This window comes from Pseudoliparis swirei, chromosome 12 (assembly GCF_029220125.1).
Source record: "Pseudoliparis swirei isolate HS2019 ecotype Mariana Trench chromosome 12, NWPU_hadal_v1, whole genome shotgun sequence".
Classification (NCBI taxonomy): Eukaryota; Metazoa; Chordata; class Actinopteri; order Perciformes; family Liparidae; genus Pseudoliparis; species Pseudoliparis swirei.
The window spans coordinates 9491165-9512326 of NC_079399.1; the positions used below are offsets into that span (position 1 = coordinate 9491165).

A 21162-nucleotide genomic window follows, 5' to 3' on the forward strand; every position below is an offset into this window, starting at 1 on the left:
ATACACACACACACACGCACGCACGCACACACACATAACTATATTGACTGAGCCTTTGGGCTACACTATTATATCTGACATTATAGCACGCTATTTCTAATTCTGAGTAACGTTAACACTAGATAACTACTGTCTAATTGTATGTAAAAATGAATTGTGTAAATGTAACGTTACTCTTAAAATATATATATATATTATATATTTTACGGTCACGTAATGAGTGTCGGAGCGTTTTTACGTCGCATCGGAAATCGAGCCCTCCTGCTTCCGGTCAATTCACAACATCCAAGATGTCTGCCATCGTGGATTGCCTCGTTTCTTACGGTAGCGACTCGGATTCGGAAAACGAGTCAACCTCTAAAACCGATGTTGATATCGTGGACCCGATGGATCCGGACGCCACGGCTCACCTTAAACCTCTGGATACCGATCCTACGATGACGGTGGCTGTTCTTAATTCTGCCCCGGAGGTCGCCGTTAAGGTAAGCTAACCAGGCTAACCGACGTTAGCTTAACGTCACATTGTTAAAGTTGGACAATGAGAATCCGCTCTTTGCTTAATCGTATCGTGGAGACGCACTGTTTAATTTGATAACGGGTGGTACAACGTAAGTAATCAGTGTTACTTGAAGTTAATGTGTTAACGTTACCGAATAAAAGTAGAATCCTTTAGCGGGAAACTGAGTGTCGAGGAGGATGTTGTATTAGCTAGCTAACACTTTCACGTGATGTCAAAGAGTACCAAATCATTAAGAAAAACAGGTTATCGAAGTTGTTTGTCTTTCATTTAACATCTAATGTATTGTGTTGCGAGTCAAACGGTGAGAGTCTGTTCTCTGACGTGTACATCTTACTTTTAGGAGGCTGTTGAGACTGGCACACACCTGGACCCTTCATTGAAAGAAGTCACTTTCAATCCCACATTTGAAACCTTGTTTGCACCAGAGGTACGTTAAAGAAATACTGATTCAAATGTGTAGCGTAAGAGCACGCGCTTTTATTCCAATACTATTGCATCAAATTGAATGTAATGCTGACATTTCCCATTGGATTTAATCGTGTTCGCTACCTCTTAATTTATTCACCTAACTCTTGTTACAAGCAGTGGGTAGAGAAACCATAAATGTAGTCCAGTGTAAGTATTGTAACATAGCAGTAGAAAAGTACTACTTGAGTAAGACTCTACTACAGGCATTGCTTTATTATTCGTATGTAAAGTTTTTCTTGTTCAGCAGCAATGTTTAATAACTCACTATTGTTGACTATACTATTTCAATGCCAACGACACATGTATATATATATATATAACAATATTCTTGGTAGCAAATGGCTAAGAACCACACAGCTCCAGATTTCTGTTTTGCGTGTTCGCCAAATGTTTTGAAAAGTCATCTGTTACTTCCCAGCCAGATCTCCACAATGCTGCATCAGTCTTAGACAGGACCAGCTGGCCACCTGCCTCTTAAATATTCATGAATGCATTAAATCATAATATATTTAAAATAGGAACATTAATGTAGCCAAAATCAATGTTGCTTTTAGTGTTATTAATCATTTTGTATTTCTTCCTCTTAGTTTGGTCCAACAAATCCATTTAAAAGCCAGCAGATGGCTGCCCCCAGAAACATGTTATCTGGTTATGCAGAACCTGCTCACCTCAACGACTTTATGTTTGAACAGCAAAGGAGGACCTTCCACACTTATGGTAAGCTCATCGGTGACCTGTGTGGTGGATTTAAATTATGCAGTAATTGTATTTCTGTTCTCCTTCTTTGTACCCCGAATTTGACCGTTTTACAACTCTCCCCACTGTGCTTATAGGTTATGCTTTAGATCCATCTGTTAGCACACACCAGGTATCCTCTATTGGCTACATTGGCGCAGTGGATGAGGCTGAGAAAAATAAAGGTAATTCATCATTGCACCTTTTTTCCAGTTGTTTGCATCTGGCTGGATAGATCAGACTATTTAGTATGTCTTATACTGCATTGAAATATTGTTTAATGCAGATTTGGAAGTCTGATGTCTCCTGCCTCTTCCATCAGGTCTAACTGTGTTTGAGACCGGACAGAAGAAGGCTGAGAAAAGAAAAAAGATCAAAGGGGGAGATGCAGGAGATATGGACAACTTCCTTGGACCATGGGCAAAATATATAGATGAGAAAGATTCTGCCAAACCTTCAGAGGTAATGCTGTGTTCAATGCATTATATATATATAAACTTTATAGTGTAGTAAAGCAAGAAAATACAGCATCATCCAGGTTTAGGTTGCATCAGGGGCTCACACCTCTGGAGCACCCTCCATCAACTCAGCGACGCCCCTCGTCATCCTGGAGAGAGCCGTCAACAGGCTGTTTAAAAAGCAGAACCCCCGCAAAGCAGCGGGCCCGGACTCCGTCTCCCCCTCCACCCTGAAGCACTGTGCTGACCAGCTGTCTCCGGTGTTCACCGACATCTTCAACACCTCCCTGGAGACATGCCACGTTCCAGCCTGCTTCAAGGCCTCCACCATCATCCCCGTCCCCAAAACCCAAGATCACAGGACTCAATGACTACAGGCCCGTCGCCCTGACCTCTGTGGTCATGAAGTCCTTGAACACTGGTCCTGTCACACCTCGAGCCCTTCCCCGGCCCACACCTGCACCCTCTGCACTTCGCTTACAGAGCCAGCAGGTCTGCAGACGATGCAGTCAACATGGCCCTTCACTACATCCTCCAGCATCTGGACTCCCGAGGAACCTCGCCAGGATCCTGTTTGTGGACTTCAGCTCTGCCTTCAATTCCATCATCCGTCCCTGCTGCAGGACAAGCTCTCCCAGCTGCACGTGCCCGACTCCACCTGCAGGTGGATCACAGACTTCCTGACCGACAGGAAGCAGCACGTGAGGCTGGGGAAACACGCCTCAGGCTCCCGGACCACCAGCACGGGTTTCCCCCAAGGCTGTGTTCTCTCCCCTCTGCTGTTCTCCCTGTACACCAACAGCTGCACCTCCAGTCACCAGTCCGTCAAGCTCCTAAAGTTCGCGGATGACACCACCCTCATTGGACTCATCTCTGGCGGGGCGAGACCGCCTACAGGTGGGAGACTGACCACCTGGTGACCTGGTGCAGCCAGAACAACCTGGAGCTCAACGCTCTGAAGACAGTGGAGATGGTTGTGGATTTCAGGAGGAATGCAGCCCCACCCGCGCCTCTCATCCTGTGTGACTCCCCGTCGGCTGTGGAGTCCTACCGCTTCCTGGGCTCCATCATCTCCCAGGACCTCAAGTGGGAGCTGAACATCGGCTCCATCTCCAAGAAGGCCCAGCAGAGGATGTTCTTCCTGAGGCAGCTGAGGAAATTCAACCTGCCAGGGAAGATGATGGTACAGTTCTACACGGCCATCGTTGAGTCCATCATCTGCTCCTCCATCACCGTCTGGCACCCTGCAGCCACAGCCAAAGACAAGCGCAGGCTGCAGAGCATCATCCGCTCGGCCGAGAGGGTTATCGACTGCAATCTGCCTTCCCTCCAGGTCCTGTTCACTTCCAGGTCACTGAAGCGGGCCAGAAAGATTGTCGCCGACCCCTCCCACCCTGGACACTCCTGTTCGAGTCCCTCCCTCGGGAGGAGGCTGCGATCCATCATGACCACGACCTCCCGCCACACCAATAGCTTTTTCCGGCGGTCGGGCTCATCAATGGACCCCGGGACTGACTGACTGTCACCCCCAGGACTACCACCTCTTCTTCCACCTTCCTCTCTCCTCCTTCTTCCCGCTCCTTCCTCTTCCTCCTCCTCCCTCTTCCTCCCACTCCTCCTCCCTCCTTGCGTTGATTGTTGTTTGTCATGTCCAAATGTTGCACCTTCCACCAAAAAAAATTCCTCGTTTGTTTGTGAAAACATTCATTCTTTGGCAATAAACCTGTTTCTGATTCTGATTCTGATTCTGATTGATGGCTGTTCGTTAATAGGCCAGCTACATTGTCTATCACTAATATGGTTACTCTATGGTTCATATTTTATTTGTTCTTTTGCTCATTTAATTCATCGTTGTTCATCGCCCACTCACTCAAACATCTGCTCTCAGAGAAAATGTTTTTTTAATTATTGGATTGTGCTTCGTTTGGTTTTCCAGGAAGAGCAGAAGGAGCTGGATGAGATCATAGCCAAACGGCAGAAGAAGGGGAAGAACGAGGAAGAGGCTCCCGCAGAAGAGAAAACCGTTCTCCATGGTATTGTGGACTGCTCTTTCTTTTTGTGAATCACTCATTTAAATCATTAACTTAAGTTTATACAAATACATGATACACATTGTATATCTTTTGAGATCGGTCGTCATTCTTGAACTGACAGTTCAGTGTGCTTTAAAAACTTCTATCCAAATGCTACAGGACTGTTGTTAATAATATTTTGTGTCCTTTTGTTCTCCCCAGTTAAAGACATGTATGATTACCAGGGCAGGTCCTACCTTCACATCCCACAGGATGTGGGTATCAACCTGCGCTCTGTAGATGGTCCAGACAAGTGTTACTTGCCTAAGAAACAGATTCATGTCTGGTCTGGACACACCAAGGTCAGTGGGAAGGAACATCGTTTCTTTTTTTCATTTCTATGTGCACATAAATTGCCTCTTTATGTACCAGTTAATACAATCTTGCTGCAGTATTATTCATGCAAGCTCCGCTGACGGTTACAATTATTCTGAAGTGCAAAATAAGTGTAGATGTTTGTGGAAAGAAAAAGAAAAATGCCATCATGCAGTCCTTGTTAGAATTTCAGTGAAAGCCTCCTGGGTGCTTTCGAATAATCTGATAGCACAGTTGTATGCGAGCTGCTCGTCCCTGACGAATCCAAGATTATTCGTTCTCGTTCAAAACATCGTCATTACAATTCAAATATAAAGGCAAACACTCACTGGGTTATTCCAAGAGAGATCTGATACAAGCATCAGATCTGCCGGTGGGCTTCAGGGAAAGAGAAATCACTCACGTTTTAAATTGGCTCCTATCCGCTTTGTGTATTCATACTATTTATAACTAGGCAGCATGGTCTGCGCACACATTTATCTGCCCTGTGTATTATGAATCCACTGATGTCTCCCCTTAAAAACTGATTTAATATCAACAGCCTGGCATTGTTGCAGATGTAGAAGATCCATCTCCCTCACAGTTAGAGTACAAATAATAATTTTTAAAGTGTCTCTCAAATACAAAAATGGATATATTATTGTAACAAACAATTGCAAAAATATAAATCAGCAGACATGAATGGATTCTTAGATATCCAAATATGCAGATCTTTTGCATCATAATGTCATACAGGAAAGTCAAACTCCCATGATTTGGATTATCCTCACAGAAATTAATATATTTTATGAAACGCTTGTTAACACACACATTGTCCACTCTGAACTGTACAACATGCTGTTTTCCCATGTGCCTCAGATGATGCATGTAAAAACTAAAAGGGTCATTGCTGAACAGCACTGTTCCATGGACCTGTACTCAGTGGTGTATAAAGTACCCAAAAGTCATACTTGAGTAAAAGTAAAGATATTTGACTGGAAAATTACTCAAGTAAAAGTAAAAGTCACCTATGAGAATACTACTTGAGTAAAAGTATTAAAGTATCTGATTTTTTTTGTACTTAAGTATTGAACGTAAAAGTAAATGCTGTTAATAAAAAAAACAAAGGGTCAGAATTTAGAGAATTATGAAGTTTATTTGTTTGGGTGCTGTGGCCGCCATGAACAAGGAGTATGAGCTAGGATGAACTGAGCAATATATGAAGACTATGAAATTACTAAAATATAAAAACACGATTAACACAGAAAAAAGTAGAACCAAAAGTAACAACCAGAATCATCACTTTAAAGTGAAAAATGTATTGTTCATCTTCAAAAGAAGTTGATTTTCAAAATGGACAGATTTCAGTGTCTCTCTTCTGGGGCTGAAGACGAGTCCTGCGATGCTGAAGAGCCGTTCACCTGGTGCAGGTAGAGTGTGTCTAGCTTCACAGGCCCTGATGCAGGTAGAGTGTGTCTGGCTTCACAGGCCCTGGTGCAGGTAGAGTGTGTCTAGCTTCACAGGCCCTGATGCAGGTAGAGTGTGTCTAGCTTCACAGGCCCTGATGCAGGTAGAGTGTGTCTAGCTTCACAGGCCCTGGTGCAGGTAGAGTGTGTCTAGCTTCACAGGCCCTGATGGTGCAGGTAGAGTGTGTCTAGCTTCACAGGCCCTGGTGCAGGTAGAGTGTGTCTAGCTTCACAGGCCCTGGTGCAGGTAGAGTGTGTCTAGCTTCACAGGCCCTGATGCAGGTAGAGTGTGTCTAGCTTCACAGGCCCTGGTGCAGGTAGAGTGTGTCTAGCTTCACAGGCCCTGATGGTGCAGGTAGAGTGTGTCTAGCTTCACAGGCCCTGATGGTGCAGGTAGAGTGTGTCTAGCTTCACAGGCCTGATGCAGGTAGAGTGTGTCTAGCTTCACAGGCCTGATGCAGGTAGAGTGTGTCTAGCTTCACAGGCCCTGGTGCAGGTAGAGTGTGTCTAGCTTCACAGGCCTGATGCAGGTAGAGTGTGTCTAGCTTCACAGGCCTGATGCAGGTAGAGTGTGTCTAGCTTCACAGGCCCTGATGCAGGTAGAGTGTGTCTAGCTTCACAGGCCTGATGCAGGTAGAGTGTGTCTAGCTTCACAGGCCCTGGTGCAGGTAGAGTGTGTCTAGCTTCACAGGCCTGATGCAGGTAGAGTGTGTCTAGCTTCACAGGCCCTGGTGCAGGTAGAGTGTGTCTAGCTTCACAGGCCTGATGCAGGTAGAGTGTGTCTAGCTTCACAGGCCTAATGCAGGTAGAGTGTGTCTAGCTTCACAGGCCCTGGTGCAGGTAGAGTGTGTCTAGCTTCACAGGCCCTGGTGCAGGTAGAGTGTGTCTAGCTTCACAGGCCTGATGCAGGTAGAGTGTGTCTAGCTTCACAGACAGCAGCACACAGTTGGGAAGCATTTCAGCAAGTCAATGTGATCCACGTCTCCATCCAGCTGTTTGTTGCTGTCATGCGCTTGAGATGACGAAGAAGAAGTCCTCTTCATCAGATGAACTGGACCTGGTGGCATCACCTAGGGAGGGTTCTTCCATGTGCTGCTTGATGTAGTCCATTCCTGAAATAAAGTGAGAGTATTACAGACATGATAGAATTAATAACACTTCATAACATGTCATGACCCCAACCTAAAGTTTTGTACAAAATAGTTTGTTTTAATTTGAAGTTTATACATTTAGTTTCATGCACTGTCCGTGCATCCAGAGTTGATTTGTGAATATGTACGTGTATCTCTGTAGTTAAACACAACAGTCCCAAATCAATATCATCACCATTACTGGACCGTCACTCTTATAATATTAATACAAATAATTATAATAATGCTGTAATGATTAGCATTATATTATAGCTAAGACGACTCAAATCAACAAATTCTCACAACTGTCAACACTTCTTCAGCTCATTAACTCGCTAGAGATCCGTCTGCTCCACTCACGCTAATTGTCTCATTTAATTGACGATAGCTAGCGAACGGTAGCCTAACGTACAACATGCGTAGGACAATCAGACACCTGTCTCCCCCTCTCCTGCCAAAGATATAACTTACTACAATCCTGAGGACAACACTGCTATTTATCTTAACAGGTTTATGATGATTATCAAAACTAAACATTAACGTTGCGGCTCATGGGGTTAATCTTAATTTACCTCAATGTGTTTCCTGAGGTTGGTGAGTTGTTGAAGGCCATATCTCCATAGCTTTCGGTCGGCATAAGAGGCACTTCATCCGGTAGGAAGAAACTTTCACTCCGACAAAAGAAAAGAGTTCGCCCAAATATGGCCACGGACGTTGATCTTGGTCCCCGTGGTTGTTCGAGTAGCTTCCATTGCTGCTCCACATGAAATGAGTCGTATCTGTAGCCGCTCGCTAGCATCCTGGGCATCACTGGGAAGAGAAAACACGCGGCAAGGACCACTGACCCCCAACCTGGTGTTCGTGCTGCGTTCAGGTGCGCTGCGGCGTGTTCCACAACAGTCCGCGATGTTTCTCATGATTATTTTTTCCGTAGTAACGAGTAACGAAACCGTTTCAGGGGAAATGTATCGGAGTAAAAGTACAAGTTTTCATTGCAAAATGTAGTGAAGTAAAAGTAAAAGTGAACAGAAATATAAGTAGTAAAATAAAGTACAGATACCCAAAAAAACTACTTAAGTAAAGTAACGAAGTACTTCTACTTCGTTACTATACACCACTGCCTGTACTAAATGTTAGTATAATCATGATTAATGGGGAAAGCATATCAACTGCTCCTGTCTCTGTATGTCTTCCAGGGTGTCAGTGCCATCAGACTATTTCCTAGCTCTGGTCATCTTCTGCTCTCCTCCTCCATGGACTGTAAAATCAAGGTAACAATCCTAGTTTGGTGCTATGAAAGTTAACATAAAAGCTAATTAATTAATTTATGCCCACTTATGGCAATTATCGGCAGTGAGTTTGAATGTTTTATTGTACAGCACTGCTTTTCAGAAGATTCAAAGCTAACCTCTAATCAACCTAATGCATTTTTTTCTCCTGCTGGCTTAATGGTATTGAGTCATTGCTGTAATCTCTTTCTCTCCACAGCTGTGGGAGGTGTACGGTGAGAGGAGGTGTGTACGGACATTCATTGGTAAGTGATATTACATTTTAATTTGATAAATGTTAATAATTAATTCTATGAAATGGTAACATCATTTTAGAAAAGTCATTTTATAAACCCAAATGAATCCTCAACAAACGTGCTGACATGAATTGTGCCTACGGTCCAGCAAGCATGCAGCCGTTTGGGAAATGGACAGCAGTGACGGACTGAAAGCACTAATGACCCGTCTGCTGACCATTCACAGAAAGTAAAGGGGTTTTATTTTTTCCGAGAGTAGATGGAGTCTGGGGGTTTAGCTAATGTGTTTAGGTCACTTGCGCTCTTCCCAGAGACAGAGCATTGTCTGAATAGAGATGGTTTGCAGCCGTGGTTCTGCTTGTCAGCTCCTTCACAGAATATGCATAATTCAGCAGCTCAGGGGCCAAAGGGAACGGGGGGCACAAGACACGGAGAGACGCTGGCATACAGCAAGAGACGAGACAGTTTAGGCTGGAATAAACTGCCAGAGCGACTAGCTATGGGCTTGATGAGTTGGAAGCAGAGATTCAGATGATGGAAGTCATTTTTGTCTTGAGAGGAGGTCTATAAGTATATGGCTGTGTTTTAGAGAGTGTATTGTCTTTTGTTGTTGGTGTGCGCTTAGTTCTATTTTCTGCTGTCTGGTTTATGCCGTTTTGTTCTACAACGGTATAATACATTATTCTGTTGGGTTTCCTTTATTTTATTTTTCTGAGGTGTTGAATTTAATTTTTGTTTGCGTCTGTATTTGGATGGATGACTTTCAGGTATTCAAAAGGTACACCTAATGTGTTTTACAATATATATAGAGCTGCTGAAATTAATCGATTAGTTGTCAACTATTACATTGTTTGACAACTATTTTGATAATTGATTCATTAGTATACCTTATTTTTTAAAGAGAACAAATTAGTCCAGCTTTGTAATTGACTTGACAAGAAATTTAATCGGTTGCAGATTTCTTCACTGTTTGTAATTCTCTTCTAAATGCGTTGCATTGTTCTTTGCTGTCTGTAATTGAACCACACAATGCGAGAGTGGCAGAATTCCCGAGGAGGAAAGAACAGTTAAGCAGTTATCTTTAGCTCGGCCTTGGGGGATGTGCATGGTGAGCGTGCACATCATTATGTGAGCTGCTTCATTTTTAAAAGCAGTCTGCGACAAACTGCATATTTGAGCAATATGTGTGCCCTGCTTTCAGTAGTTTTGTGTATCTGTGTTTTCCAGTTGTCACAGATTTACACCAAAAGGCTCTCTGCAGCAGCTCTATTGCCATTTGGCCTGCCAGCAAGCCGTGTTGGAGCAAGCGAGCAGGCTGGCACTTCGCCTCAGTCGGCTCTTCTATCGCTGTGGAAACAATGTACCCCTGATATAAGCCAGTGTTTTCTGTGCGCTGAGCCCACAGGGGCTTGCATCACCTGCACTGCATGAGGAAAGCCAAATGGGTTGCATAGATTGGGATTCTGAATCGAGAAGAAGAAGGTGGAGAACAGTTGAAAAGACAGATGGAGCATGCCATTTTTTCCCCTTCTCCTCCTCTTTTCTCCCCAAGCCCATTTTAAGATTCCGTTTCCCTCGTCTCCCGCAGCCCACATCATATTTCTTCCTCAATATCTCATATTTTCCAAAACGAGATTTAACTTTTCTCAAATATATTTGCTTTCAATTCAAGGCAGCTGGGTAACTATCGTGGAGGGCATAGTGAAATAATCTATGGTATGTTTGTTATTTGTTTGTAATATGTGTACATTTTGTTTACGTCAGGTCACAGCAAAGCAGTGCGAGACATTTGCTTCAACAACAGTGGGACGAAGTTCCTCAGCGCTGCCTATGACCGCTACCTGAAACTCTGGGACAGTGAAACAGGTATGCTCTACCTCGCTGATGTCAAGACTCTTTTCTAAAGTTATTCACATTATTTCTTGTTGTTGATTCTTCAAAATTACTGGATCAAGGGAGATGAACTCACTTCTACAGTATGTTTATTTTAGTGTCACGGCGACTGTGTATGGGAGTACAAACTCGCTGCAGTGCATCATATATAACCTTGATCTCGCAAACCATCCAATAATTGTGAATAACAGCACAGACCTCAGCTTTCTTCTGTCATTCTTTGGAATAAAACATTTCTCTGTAGATCAGTCTGTGTTTCGAGAAAATACATTTCTGCCAAGTTGTTACTCATTTGGCATTCTCTCAGATAATTTAATTGTACACCTACTTTATTTAATTTTGATAATTGATTAATCATTATAATCATTGTTCAAGATCCAGCTTCTCAGATTTGCAATGTTGCTGGTCACTATTTTCTGACATTTTAGATATTAAACAGTTAAGCAAGAAAAATAAAGTGCATATTGTTCGGCAATGAAAATATTTTTTATTCGTAATTGTCAATCGCTTTTACATTTTTGACCTGTAATTATACCACGTTATATTACGAAGCAATCAATTCAGTATTAGTCCACAAATAAACCTATTTGTTTGTGTGATGTATTGAATGTTTTTTTTCAGTAAAGGAATTGTGTAAAATGAATGCTACTTTCAATGTAGCCCTCATTTAGGAGAGGCTGCACAGTTGAACGCGTCCTTGAACTAGTAATTATTCTGTCATATCTATAAAATAATGTCTTAGTATATGGGAACTGATGTCGACATGTAGGGTCCCTGATCTCACTGGTGCCACATGGTTCCCTCTTGTCTTTCCCCATTGCTCATCTCAATTCCCCCCTCAACACAAGTTTGCCAATCCAGCAGAGGGCAGAAAAGAGTTGAATCCCCCACTTGATGCCCTTTGGAGCCACATTATCCAAATATTTGTGTTAGTTAACCGACTACACCCTTACAATTTGTCCCCACCAAATGTTGTGTTTTTTCAGTATGCAACAGTTGTTTCTTTCCTGCAGTGGTACATAACAGCCATGTGCACGGTGTAATTATTAGTATCTCATTCTAGATTTGTTGCAGTTTAACACTGGATGTAATTCAGAAATGATGCCAGTGGAAAGCCTCTATTCTGATCTAAAGGGCTTCTTGCTGTGGTGTTCATTTCTAATGTCCTCAGCTCTAGCAGTGCTGCCGGTATCATTCCTGTGGGGATTCACCTCTGCTGAACGAATGAGAAACATAGCATTTCGGTGTTATGGCTGAGCTGTTGCCGTTTGTAGGGACAGTTCACGATGCAGTATCAAAAGTTCTCATCTGTGTCCCTGAATCTGAGACTACCTCTCTTGAGAAGACACTGAGGATTTTTATGGAGCTCTGACTTTCTTTGTTCCTTCCTCCACAGGCCAGTGTATCTCCCGCTTCACCAACAGGAAGATACCGTACTGCGTCAAGTTCAACCCCGACCAGGAAAAACAGAACCTCTTCGTGGCCGGCATGTCCGATAAGAAGATTGTTCAGGTAAAGATGTCATGCGCCGCATTTCAAGTATTTCAATTCCGTGTGTTCTCCTCTTGACCAAGCAGATGCGCACAAGCATTTCTGTGCCCACAGGAGCATGAAATACACTCTTCTCCTGCTCCGTCGCTGGTGTGCGTATTTGTGTTCTCGTGGCGTGAGCTTCAGTGGCTGACAGGATTAGAGCAGGTCATTAATCATGAGTAGCATTTGGGTAGAAGAGAGGCAAAGGGAACAATCTGTGATAAAAAGTAGGGAATCCATAACTATGATATCCCTCAATCAAGTAACCCCGACAGATGAACATTTGAAAGCTTGTCATTGGATTTGTAAAAATGATATTCCGAATTCCTAATCATCAAGTTTGGGGCTAACTGACATTTTACTCTTGGAGTCGTCGTTTACTTAAGTACATGTCAACATGTTGATGTAACGGGCACAAAGTTTGATGAACAATTGTCACACTCACAATGTGGCACAATAATGAGGGTTAGTACTAAATCATGCAGCTCCCTTCAGGGTTTTGAGAACAGATGGCTGCTCCTGTGAGCAGCCGAAAGCTAAACCAACCAAAAAAGGGGCATCGATTGACTTGGATGTAAAATGTATTTTGACACGCATGCGTCCTTTTCATTTGGAGCCTGGGGTCTGTTTCTATGTGCTCTTCTTTTCCTTCCATTGCGTGCATGATGTTTTCCAAATAAATAAGTCGCTAATAATTGTTTTGATAATTGGTAGCTAATTGCTTTCATTACTCTGCTGCAACATTTAAAATGGCTCTTCAGTGACTTCGACAAATGACTTTCTTTCATATTTAATTTCACTTAAGTAAGAAAAGTTGTTTGTTTTGGTAATCGGCACACCACAAGAGCCTGGAAATGTGCAGTAAATCCAGTTTGATGCGACTTTGTGACTCCATTTGAATAATGAACTTTATTTTGGCGTGACTTGATACATGTGCTGACCTCCTCTGTTTCTGTTGGTCTCCCCCTCTGTCAGTGGGACATCCGGTCAGGTGAGGTCGTTCAGGAGTACGACCGTCACCTGGGAGCCGTCAACACCATCACGTTTGTTGATGAGAACCGTCGCTTTGTGAGCACATCGGACGACAAGAGTCTCCGAGTTTGGGAGTGGTAAGTACAGACCAACACCTCAAATATGATTGTATTTTATGTATTTTTTACCTCTGAGAAATGCACACAATCCCCGGTATTTAGTAAGACGGCTGTTGCATTTGGCTGAAATCCATCAACGGTATGAATGTGAGAAAAACAAACTGTATATCATCAGTGTATCCGGCTGCCTTCTGAAAACTCACCAGAATTCCACACAACCCGATCTTGGACAAAGCTCAGCCAGCTGCGCTGCTAATCTGCGCTGAGTCATGCCGCTGCCATAATGTGCTGCTTCACGTGCATCTGTTGCACTGGGAGGTTCTTCCCCCCCGGAGCCAACATTGTTCATTGACAGTGCTCCAGCAGTATCCTTCTGTGAGCCCGGCCCATGTTGCCAATTGCATATTTTAGAAAATGAGCATCTTGAAACAGATCCACACATTAAATCATCGGTAGGGGGATGCTCTGGGATGACTGGCAGGTTAGGTTATCTGCCTTTTTAAAGGCACTTTTTCTTTTGAAATTGCAAAAACCTAACTTGCACTTTTGCTTTTATGCTAAATCCTGTTCACTGTTTTGCACAAACGTATTTGCTTTGAGGTATTATCATCACATGTCCGACTGCAGTTTTGGCCCAAGCAAGTACAGCAACACTTTAAGCTATGAAGAGTCAAACTGTACTGCATTACCAGTTTTAGCACTCAGAGTTCTGCCAAATGACTGCAGAGTGAGAGAGAGAAAGTGTGTGAGAGAGAGAGAATGTGTGAGAGACATTTCCTGATTTAGCTGCTTCATAATACAGATTGTTTTATTTTATTTCGAATTTAAAGGGTATCAAAGGTTTATCACCTCCATTAGTCTAAGTTTTCTTCAATAAAACTGGTCAACTAATGCTGTAGGGAGGAGTTCATGCAGCAGTAACCGTAAGGAGGGAGTTTAATTGTTATTTATGTGCAGAATATTGGAGATTAAATATTTGCTCTGAAGCACCGAATCAAATCAAAGTCAAGTAGACTTGCAGATTAGCCTGGGGCCCTGTGGTGATGAACCAACTCTCGTATTTATTGCAAAACAATTGTGAATATTTGAAGACCAGCTGAAAAGGAAGCGTTTTGTTGTTGTTTTTCTTCCCATGAACTTTTCCCGTGGAGCATGGGAGCAAACGGGCAAGTGGTTCGCTCGGCCAAAGGGCGGCTTTACTGTCCCTCTTTCTCCCACGGATAACACCTGTCTCAGCTTTCACTAACCCCTTGTGTGTGCGCCTCCATGGCAGCATGAGGCTGTCTCCAGAACAGTAGCAGAGACTGACGGATGCTTGCATAGGCTTGAGACTTTGAGGCAGCAAATCTCCAAGTCATTCACAACCGCTTGCAAACGCCTTCTCGCTATTCAAATTCCATTTTAACATGCGTGCCCAGGTGTTCTGGAGAGACCACTTCATCTGTCGCAGAGGTTCATCGTCGGGGAGCAGAGCGCAGCTTTATGTGTTGGAGGACGATTGCAATCGATATGAGATGTACTGCACTTTGCCAACGGGGAGATCACAAAGACATCGTTCAGAGAGCGACGTAACTGGGCTTGAAGGGACATTCGGGCTGATTATGGATTGAGGAAAAACTTGTTCTTGAAAGATTAAGAACTGGCCGAGACAAAGCAAAGGGCATTGTTGGTATGTCTGCCATGTCATCCAAGTCAGGGCTCCAGACTAACTTTTTTTACTAGGAGCACAGTGGCCCCTAACTTAAAATTTTAGGGGCGCAAGCAGAAAATTTAGGGGCACACAGGGTTTTCCTGGGTCAAAATGGGTCTTGTGCTCCCCAAAAAAAATGTTGGCGTGCTGCGCGCGCACCGTCTATTCATGCAGGTCGAGCTATTGAGTGAGTGATCAGCAGCTGGCCGCTCTGTCCATTCACGCACCTCACTGTTGTGTATTGATCAGACAAGAAGACACGCTTATCAACTCCAGTGTTTCCCCTACCATTATAACAGGGTGAAATCTCCACCCGCCACTCTGTAATTTTCATCTACCCCCCCCGTCAACAATTCTCGGCTCGCGTGACAGAGCGATGCGCACCGACATCGAAGTTCTGCCGTGATGCGCGCACGGGTGAGCACCTCTCACCCCCACCCATTGATTGAATGCATTCATAGAAAGCAGTTTCTTTTAGGAAACGGAATCAAAAATAAATATTACTATGCAGCACGTTCTCTTTTCAATACCATCTAGGGTTTGATGTTATGATTAGAGATGCACCGATCAGGTTTTTGGTGCCGATCACCGATCACTGAAATCAGTATCTGCCGATCACCGATAATACCGATCACCGAGTCGATTGAAGCATTCTATTTATTGTGTAGCATTATTGCCTAGGACTATGAGGAAATACATATATAAAGCAACTCAAACATTAAAGAAATTACAGATTTCTTTAAACATTTAGGACTTTTACTTTGAAAAATGTCCTAATTGATACATTAAAATAGTTTGATTGCTATTGTAGGATTTCAGATATGTATGGAACACATCTGCATTATTCATTTCCTGGAACTCTTGGGAAATCTATATACAGGACTTTTCTTAACATACAAAAGTCTGACTAATTTTTATAAACTCTTCCTTGGTCCAGTAAAAATGTTTTAATGTTAGCATAATTTAAGCTAAATCTCAGAAATGATCTATAAAGATACATCAGTTCATTGTTTACTTTTATATGTTCGTGTATGATTTGTCGACATCTTATTTTGATAAACGGATGTTGTTTCACGTGGTTCTTTCCGCTAACTTTGCAAAACCGGATGTTGTCACTTAGATCCTTCCGCTAACTTTATCAAAACCCTCGCGCGCTCCCGATGGAATGTGTTTAGCGTGAGCATCAGTCTCTAGGGGCAGACATGTGAGAGTCGGCTGAGTTGACCCAGAGATTCAACTCGGGGGACGGAGACGCCGCTCGGTGGTGAGGATCCCCTCGTGGACCTCTCACTCTGCGGCCCTCGCCCTCGTTGCGTCTCCGCTGCGGTGCGCCTCTTTTCACACATTAGGCCCTCACACACAGGCCAGCCTTCTTCTTCGGTTTTCGTCTCCTTTCTTCTTCTTCTGGAGTTAATGTCGGTTAGCAAACCAGTCATTCAGGCATTACCGCTAACTATAGTGGGCTGAAGTGTAGAACAAGTTTGTCAGCAACAAAAATATTTCATAACAAAAAAAAGAAATCTGCTAATTTACTGGTCGCGCATGCGCGAGTTGATGAAAAATTTACTCGCACTGTGTCTAATTTTAGGCGCAAAATGCGACCATTTGGTCGCAGTCTGGAGCCCTGCAAGTACTTTGTTCCTCTCTTGCCTGACTTTCATAATGTTCCAATAAAACAACCTCTAACCCAAATATAACATTATGTAAATATTTGGCCATTTGTTAAAAAGTTAATTTTCCCTTGTCAATAAGGATAATGTTTTGGGAAATCCAAGAAACAAACAAAGACCGTCGGTTTTATTTCCCTCGAAGCTCAGGAATGTACATTTTTCTATGGTTTTTCTCTGCAGGCTGATTACAGAACGTAACCTCAACCTCACTGCCGATGATATCATACCTGCAGAAACTCAAGTTCACATATTAAATATGCCAAAATGCTGCAGGTTCTTGTCATTGTCCCTTATCTTGATCCATGTGAAACACTATTGGAAACAACCAATCATCTATTTTTCATGAATATCCCCAATGTATAGCGGGTTTCCTTTCTCCTTCTCCCGGCGCTCTTCAGACAACTGAACATTCAAACGGGTTATTTCTGGAGCTCAGGAGAAGACATCTGATGGCTTTGTTTTCTTTTTCGAGTTTATCTTGGCGTGTCTGCACTCTGCAGACATTTGCTCTGACAAGCCCACGTTCTACTTTTTATGTCTGATTTTGTGTGTGTGTGTGCGTGCATAACTTTGTTAATGTGTACAACAGTTTGCATTTCTCATAAAACTGTCTTTAGTTCCTCGAAGCCCATCTTTGGTCTTGTGCGATGGCTTTGCAGCAGCTGGTTCTCATCTGAGACGGAGACGTGGCTTTAGTTTAAACAGAAGGCACAACGAGAACACGGCACTTCCTTGATGTAGACGCACACAGTTTGAAGGCAGGAAGACATATTAGTCACTCAGTCATTTATTTAGCTTGCAGAAAGTGCCACAGGTCAGGCACCTCCATCGAGGAAAAAGAGGAAATTGTCATCCTGGCAGACAGTAGAGTTGAATGACCTTCTGCAGAGCCCTTAAGGTCAACAAGCCCATGTTCCTATCTGTCCAAAAGCAGACAGCAAAGCATAAGGAGGGTGGGGGAGGATTAATAAATAATTGGATGGCGATGCAGCATCAAAGGATCCTTTCCGTGCTGGTCTGCCCTAATTGTCCATCATAGCTGTTTTCTCTTTAGTAATGTGGTTTTTGAGACAACATGAGCATCTGCAATCATAAACAAACTTCTGCCTGGTGATTTCTTTTGTTTTTTTGTTGGTTTTAGTTCTTGCTCTGAGGCTGCACAGGTTGCTCCACCCACCAGCAGTTAACCCATCTTCAAGTGTTCTCACAGTGCTTTCTTTCCTTTTTCAGGGACATCCCTGTGGACTTCAAGTACATCGCTGAGCCCAGTATGCACTCAATGCCAGCTGTGACGCTGTCTCCCAACGGTGAGTAGGCCCATCACGGGGACACGGGGCAGTACTCTGGGGAGCAGAAACCCATATTGCCAGATTGATGTTTATTCAATTTCATACGTTCCGGTGTTAGTCATCGTTCAAAAGATTAAAAACAAGGCATGCTCTGTGTCTTCCCTGTAAATGTATATGTGGAGATGTCCAGATAGTCATGAGGATCCGGAAGACATCGGCTATATAAAGCCTGAACCATTTGCTCTGCCTGAGCCAGCTGTCACAGATTAAGCTCTGTTAAAACACTGTAACATCCCCTTACTGCAGAGTACTGTGAGGGAGTGAACTGTTTTATGTCCGTGATACTTCACTGTTGACGGTAGAGTTTGAGCTTGAAATAAAGACACCTTCCTCCATCTGCAAATATACAAAGACATTTTTCCAGAAAATAGTTTAGGAAAGTGCCAAATGAAAGCTGTTGTATAAACTATACAAATAGTTTGACATGAGCACCGCTCTCGTATCTGTACTGTAAATATGAAGAAGACACCTGGAGACGATTAGCTTGACTGGGGGCGAGGAAAAACTGCTATTGTGGTCCCAGAAAAAGGTTTGGAGTCTTCTCGTGTTTGCCAAGAAGTCTCTTTGTCTGGCCAAGACGAAGTCTGGCTCGTAGCTCACGACCCCACTTGGTGTTTATCCAATACATTTACAATACTAATGGACGGCTGAATTGATGGTTTTCTTTGATGCGAGTGGAATATGTAAAGAAGCCACTCACACAGTAGCCATGTGTTGTGTAGCAGCACACACCTACCATGAAACCAGAATGAACTCTTCAAATGTCAGGCTCCGTTTGAATCGGAGCTTCTCTGTTGCACTCCATGGGCTTCAGCCACCATCAAACTCGTCGTCTGTTCCTTCCCTCTCTTCCTACTTTGATTTCTCCCCTTCATCCTCTCTCTCCCTCTCTCCCTTGCTTTGGGCAGCGTTCTTATTGGTGCCAACATGGTTTGTTTTTCTTGAGCGTGTAAATAATGAATGCGCTCTCAGTGGGAGACCATGCCGTTTTCTCTCGCTCCTAAATGGTAGCCGAGCCCCCCTTTGGCACAGCAACCAACCACAGCCTCCCTCCCATTGCTTCCTCGGCCGTGTTTCTTGCCTTCACGAAAGAGACAGAGCTGCTGGAATTGGCGAAGTTGTTTTCATTCTTCTGCATTTGACAGTTCTGGACAAGTGTCTTTTTAATTAGTGTGAGGGAGGAAGTCAAACGAGGACACGCACACCAACAGTAGATCTCTTTCTCGTACCGCATTAATCACTTACATCATGTTTCCAACATGAGTCATGGAACGCTTTCACACTGAAGCACCGCCTGTTATCAGTGTGTAGTGACTTTGAGGCTGTAGCGCTCTGTAAAGTAGATCTCAGAACAGCACTCGCTGATGAAAAGCCTTGTTTTATTTTTTCTTAATTTGCCTCATTCTTTTTATTTTAACGATGGCAGAATTATGAGTTTGCAGAGCGTCGTCCTCTCAAATTTATAATTTACACATTTTTGTGTGATTTCTGTGTCCATGTGATATATTTTATACTTTTAGACTATACCTCCCAACACTTTGGATACCATAATTATTGAATAGGTTTTTTTCATGTTTTTTTTCTAAGCATTTTAGCTACATGCTGTTTGCTTGTTTCTTACCACCAGGTAAATGGCTGGCGTGCCAGTCGATGGACAACCAGATCCTGATCTTTGGAGCCCAAAACCGCTTTAGGCTGAACAAGAAGAAAGTCTTCAAAGGCCACATGGTGGCTGGCTACGCCTGCCAAGTGGACTTCTCCCCAGACATGAGGTAAGCCTTTTACTTTGTTCCTGATAGAGGGGATTCGTGGGCAGCTAATAATCTCACAGCTGAATAATAGTTTAGAATAGTTCGTTTAGAAAGATATGCGACAGATTTGACGGCGAGTCATCTGTTTCTTTGAGAACGGGTTTAGAACTGTCTCACTGAGTGAAAGGTGTAACGGGGAGAGAGCATTATATGGATACACCTGTCCTCTAACAGGCCAGGTGGAAATGCAGATAATCTAATAGATAAATTCCACAAGGAGAGTGAACCGGGATAGTCCAGAAACCTAATTCTAGCCAAGAAATGCCCATTGAAATCGGTTGTTCCTACCCTCTTCTCACCGCCACCCACGTTTGAGTAGATGCTCCAACCACCTTTCAGTATCCATAGCAACACTAACTCCTGGCTAGACTAAATACAAAATAATCAGACCTTTTGGCAGGTGAAGTGGAGACGGAAGTAATTTCCAGCAAAATGCTAATCCGTCCATTCTGTTTGGTCTTGGCTTCTTTCTTCCAGCTATGTGGTGTCAGGGGATGCAGATGGAAAGCTGAACATTTGGGATTGGAAGACCACCAAGCTCTACCAAAGGATCAAGGCTCACGACAAAGTGTGCATCAGCGCACTCTGGCATCCGCACGAAACCTCCAAGGTCATCACCTGCGGTTGGGATGGACAAATCAAACTCTGGGACTAGATCTGTCCTGGTATGTGTGTCTGGGGAGAGGGTTCTGCCAGATGGTGGGATGAACTGAACTGGTTCACTGTGGAGAGATGGAAAGGGACTGATAGTCCCATTTAGGTTTTGTGAAAGCCACAGGACTGGTATCCAGTCCTATTGTGGCAACATATTTTTGTATCCCGCCGTGATAGCAAACATATGTATCTATACAAAGATGACCACATACACATTTTTTAACTGCAAACGGCAGATTAGAGGGGAACCGTGTCATTTTTTAAAATGTTTTGTTTCAATTTGCAATCTTTGTGGTATACCTCTGTAATCCTTGGTAACGATTATTCATTTCAATTGTGTGACCATCCTATTGTGGAAATAAACATTCTGTAAATTTGACCTTCACAAAGTGAAGCATTCATTCCTCAGTGTTTTTTCACCTATAATTCAACACAAAGTGGGGAGAAATCATATTTCTTTTGTTTGTTTCTTTACCACACTTTCAATTTCCATAAAGGTGCATTATACAAGATTGGGAGCATTTTGATTGCCTCTCAAAGGCAAATGCTATAACCGCCTCATGTAAGCAGTGCAGCGCTGCGGGCTACGCGCATATGCACTGATGGGCAATCAAAGCATGTTCGGCCGGCCGAAGTCAACGAATCAACGAGAAGAGGGAGATCCTTTCATCTTTACATATAGTTTGATGCTCTTAATGCTCTGAACTGTTATTGCATCATTTTTTTTAGCGGATTATTTAATTGTCAGCCCAGTGCTGTTTTCAGATGGGTTTGCTGGTAAAAGTCTGGTGCAGCAGAGTGGA

At 43.3% G+C, this 21162-nt stretch overlaps 1 protein-coding gene across 1 annotated transcript; it reads left to right on the forward strand.

The window, feature by feature from the left end:
- The first annotated feature begins 251 nt into the window (after positions 1 to 251).
- cdc40 (cell division cycle 40 homolog (S. cerevisiae)) lies at positions 252 to 20738 on the forward strand. Its single transcript, XM_056428261.1, has 15 exons — positions 252 to 482; positions 861 to 947; positions 1576 to 1705; positions 1822 to 1908; positions 2046 to 2185; positions 4118 to 4214; positions 4416 to 4555; positions 8340 to 8414; positions 8632 to 8677; positions 10433 to 10534; positions 11958 to 12073; positions 13070 to 13203; positions 17776 to 17852; positions 19522 to 19666; positions 20183 to 20738. The coding sequence occupies exons 1-15, from the start codon at positions 291 to 293 to the stop codon at positions 20358 to 20360; spliced, it is 1746 nt and encodes a 581-aa protein (XP_056284236.1). The 5' UTR covers positions 252 to 290; the 3' UTR covers positions 20361 to 20738.
- The last annotated feature ends 424 nt before the right edge of the window (positions 20739 to 21162 follow it).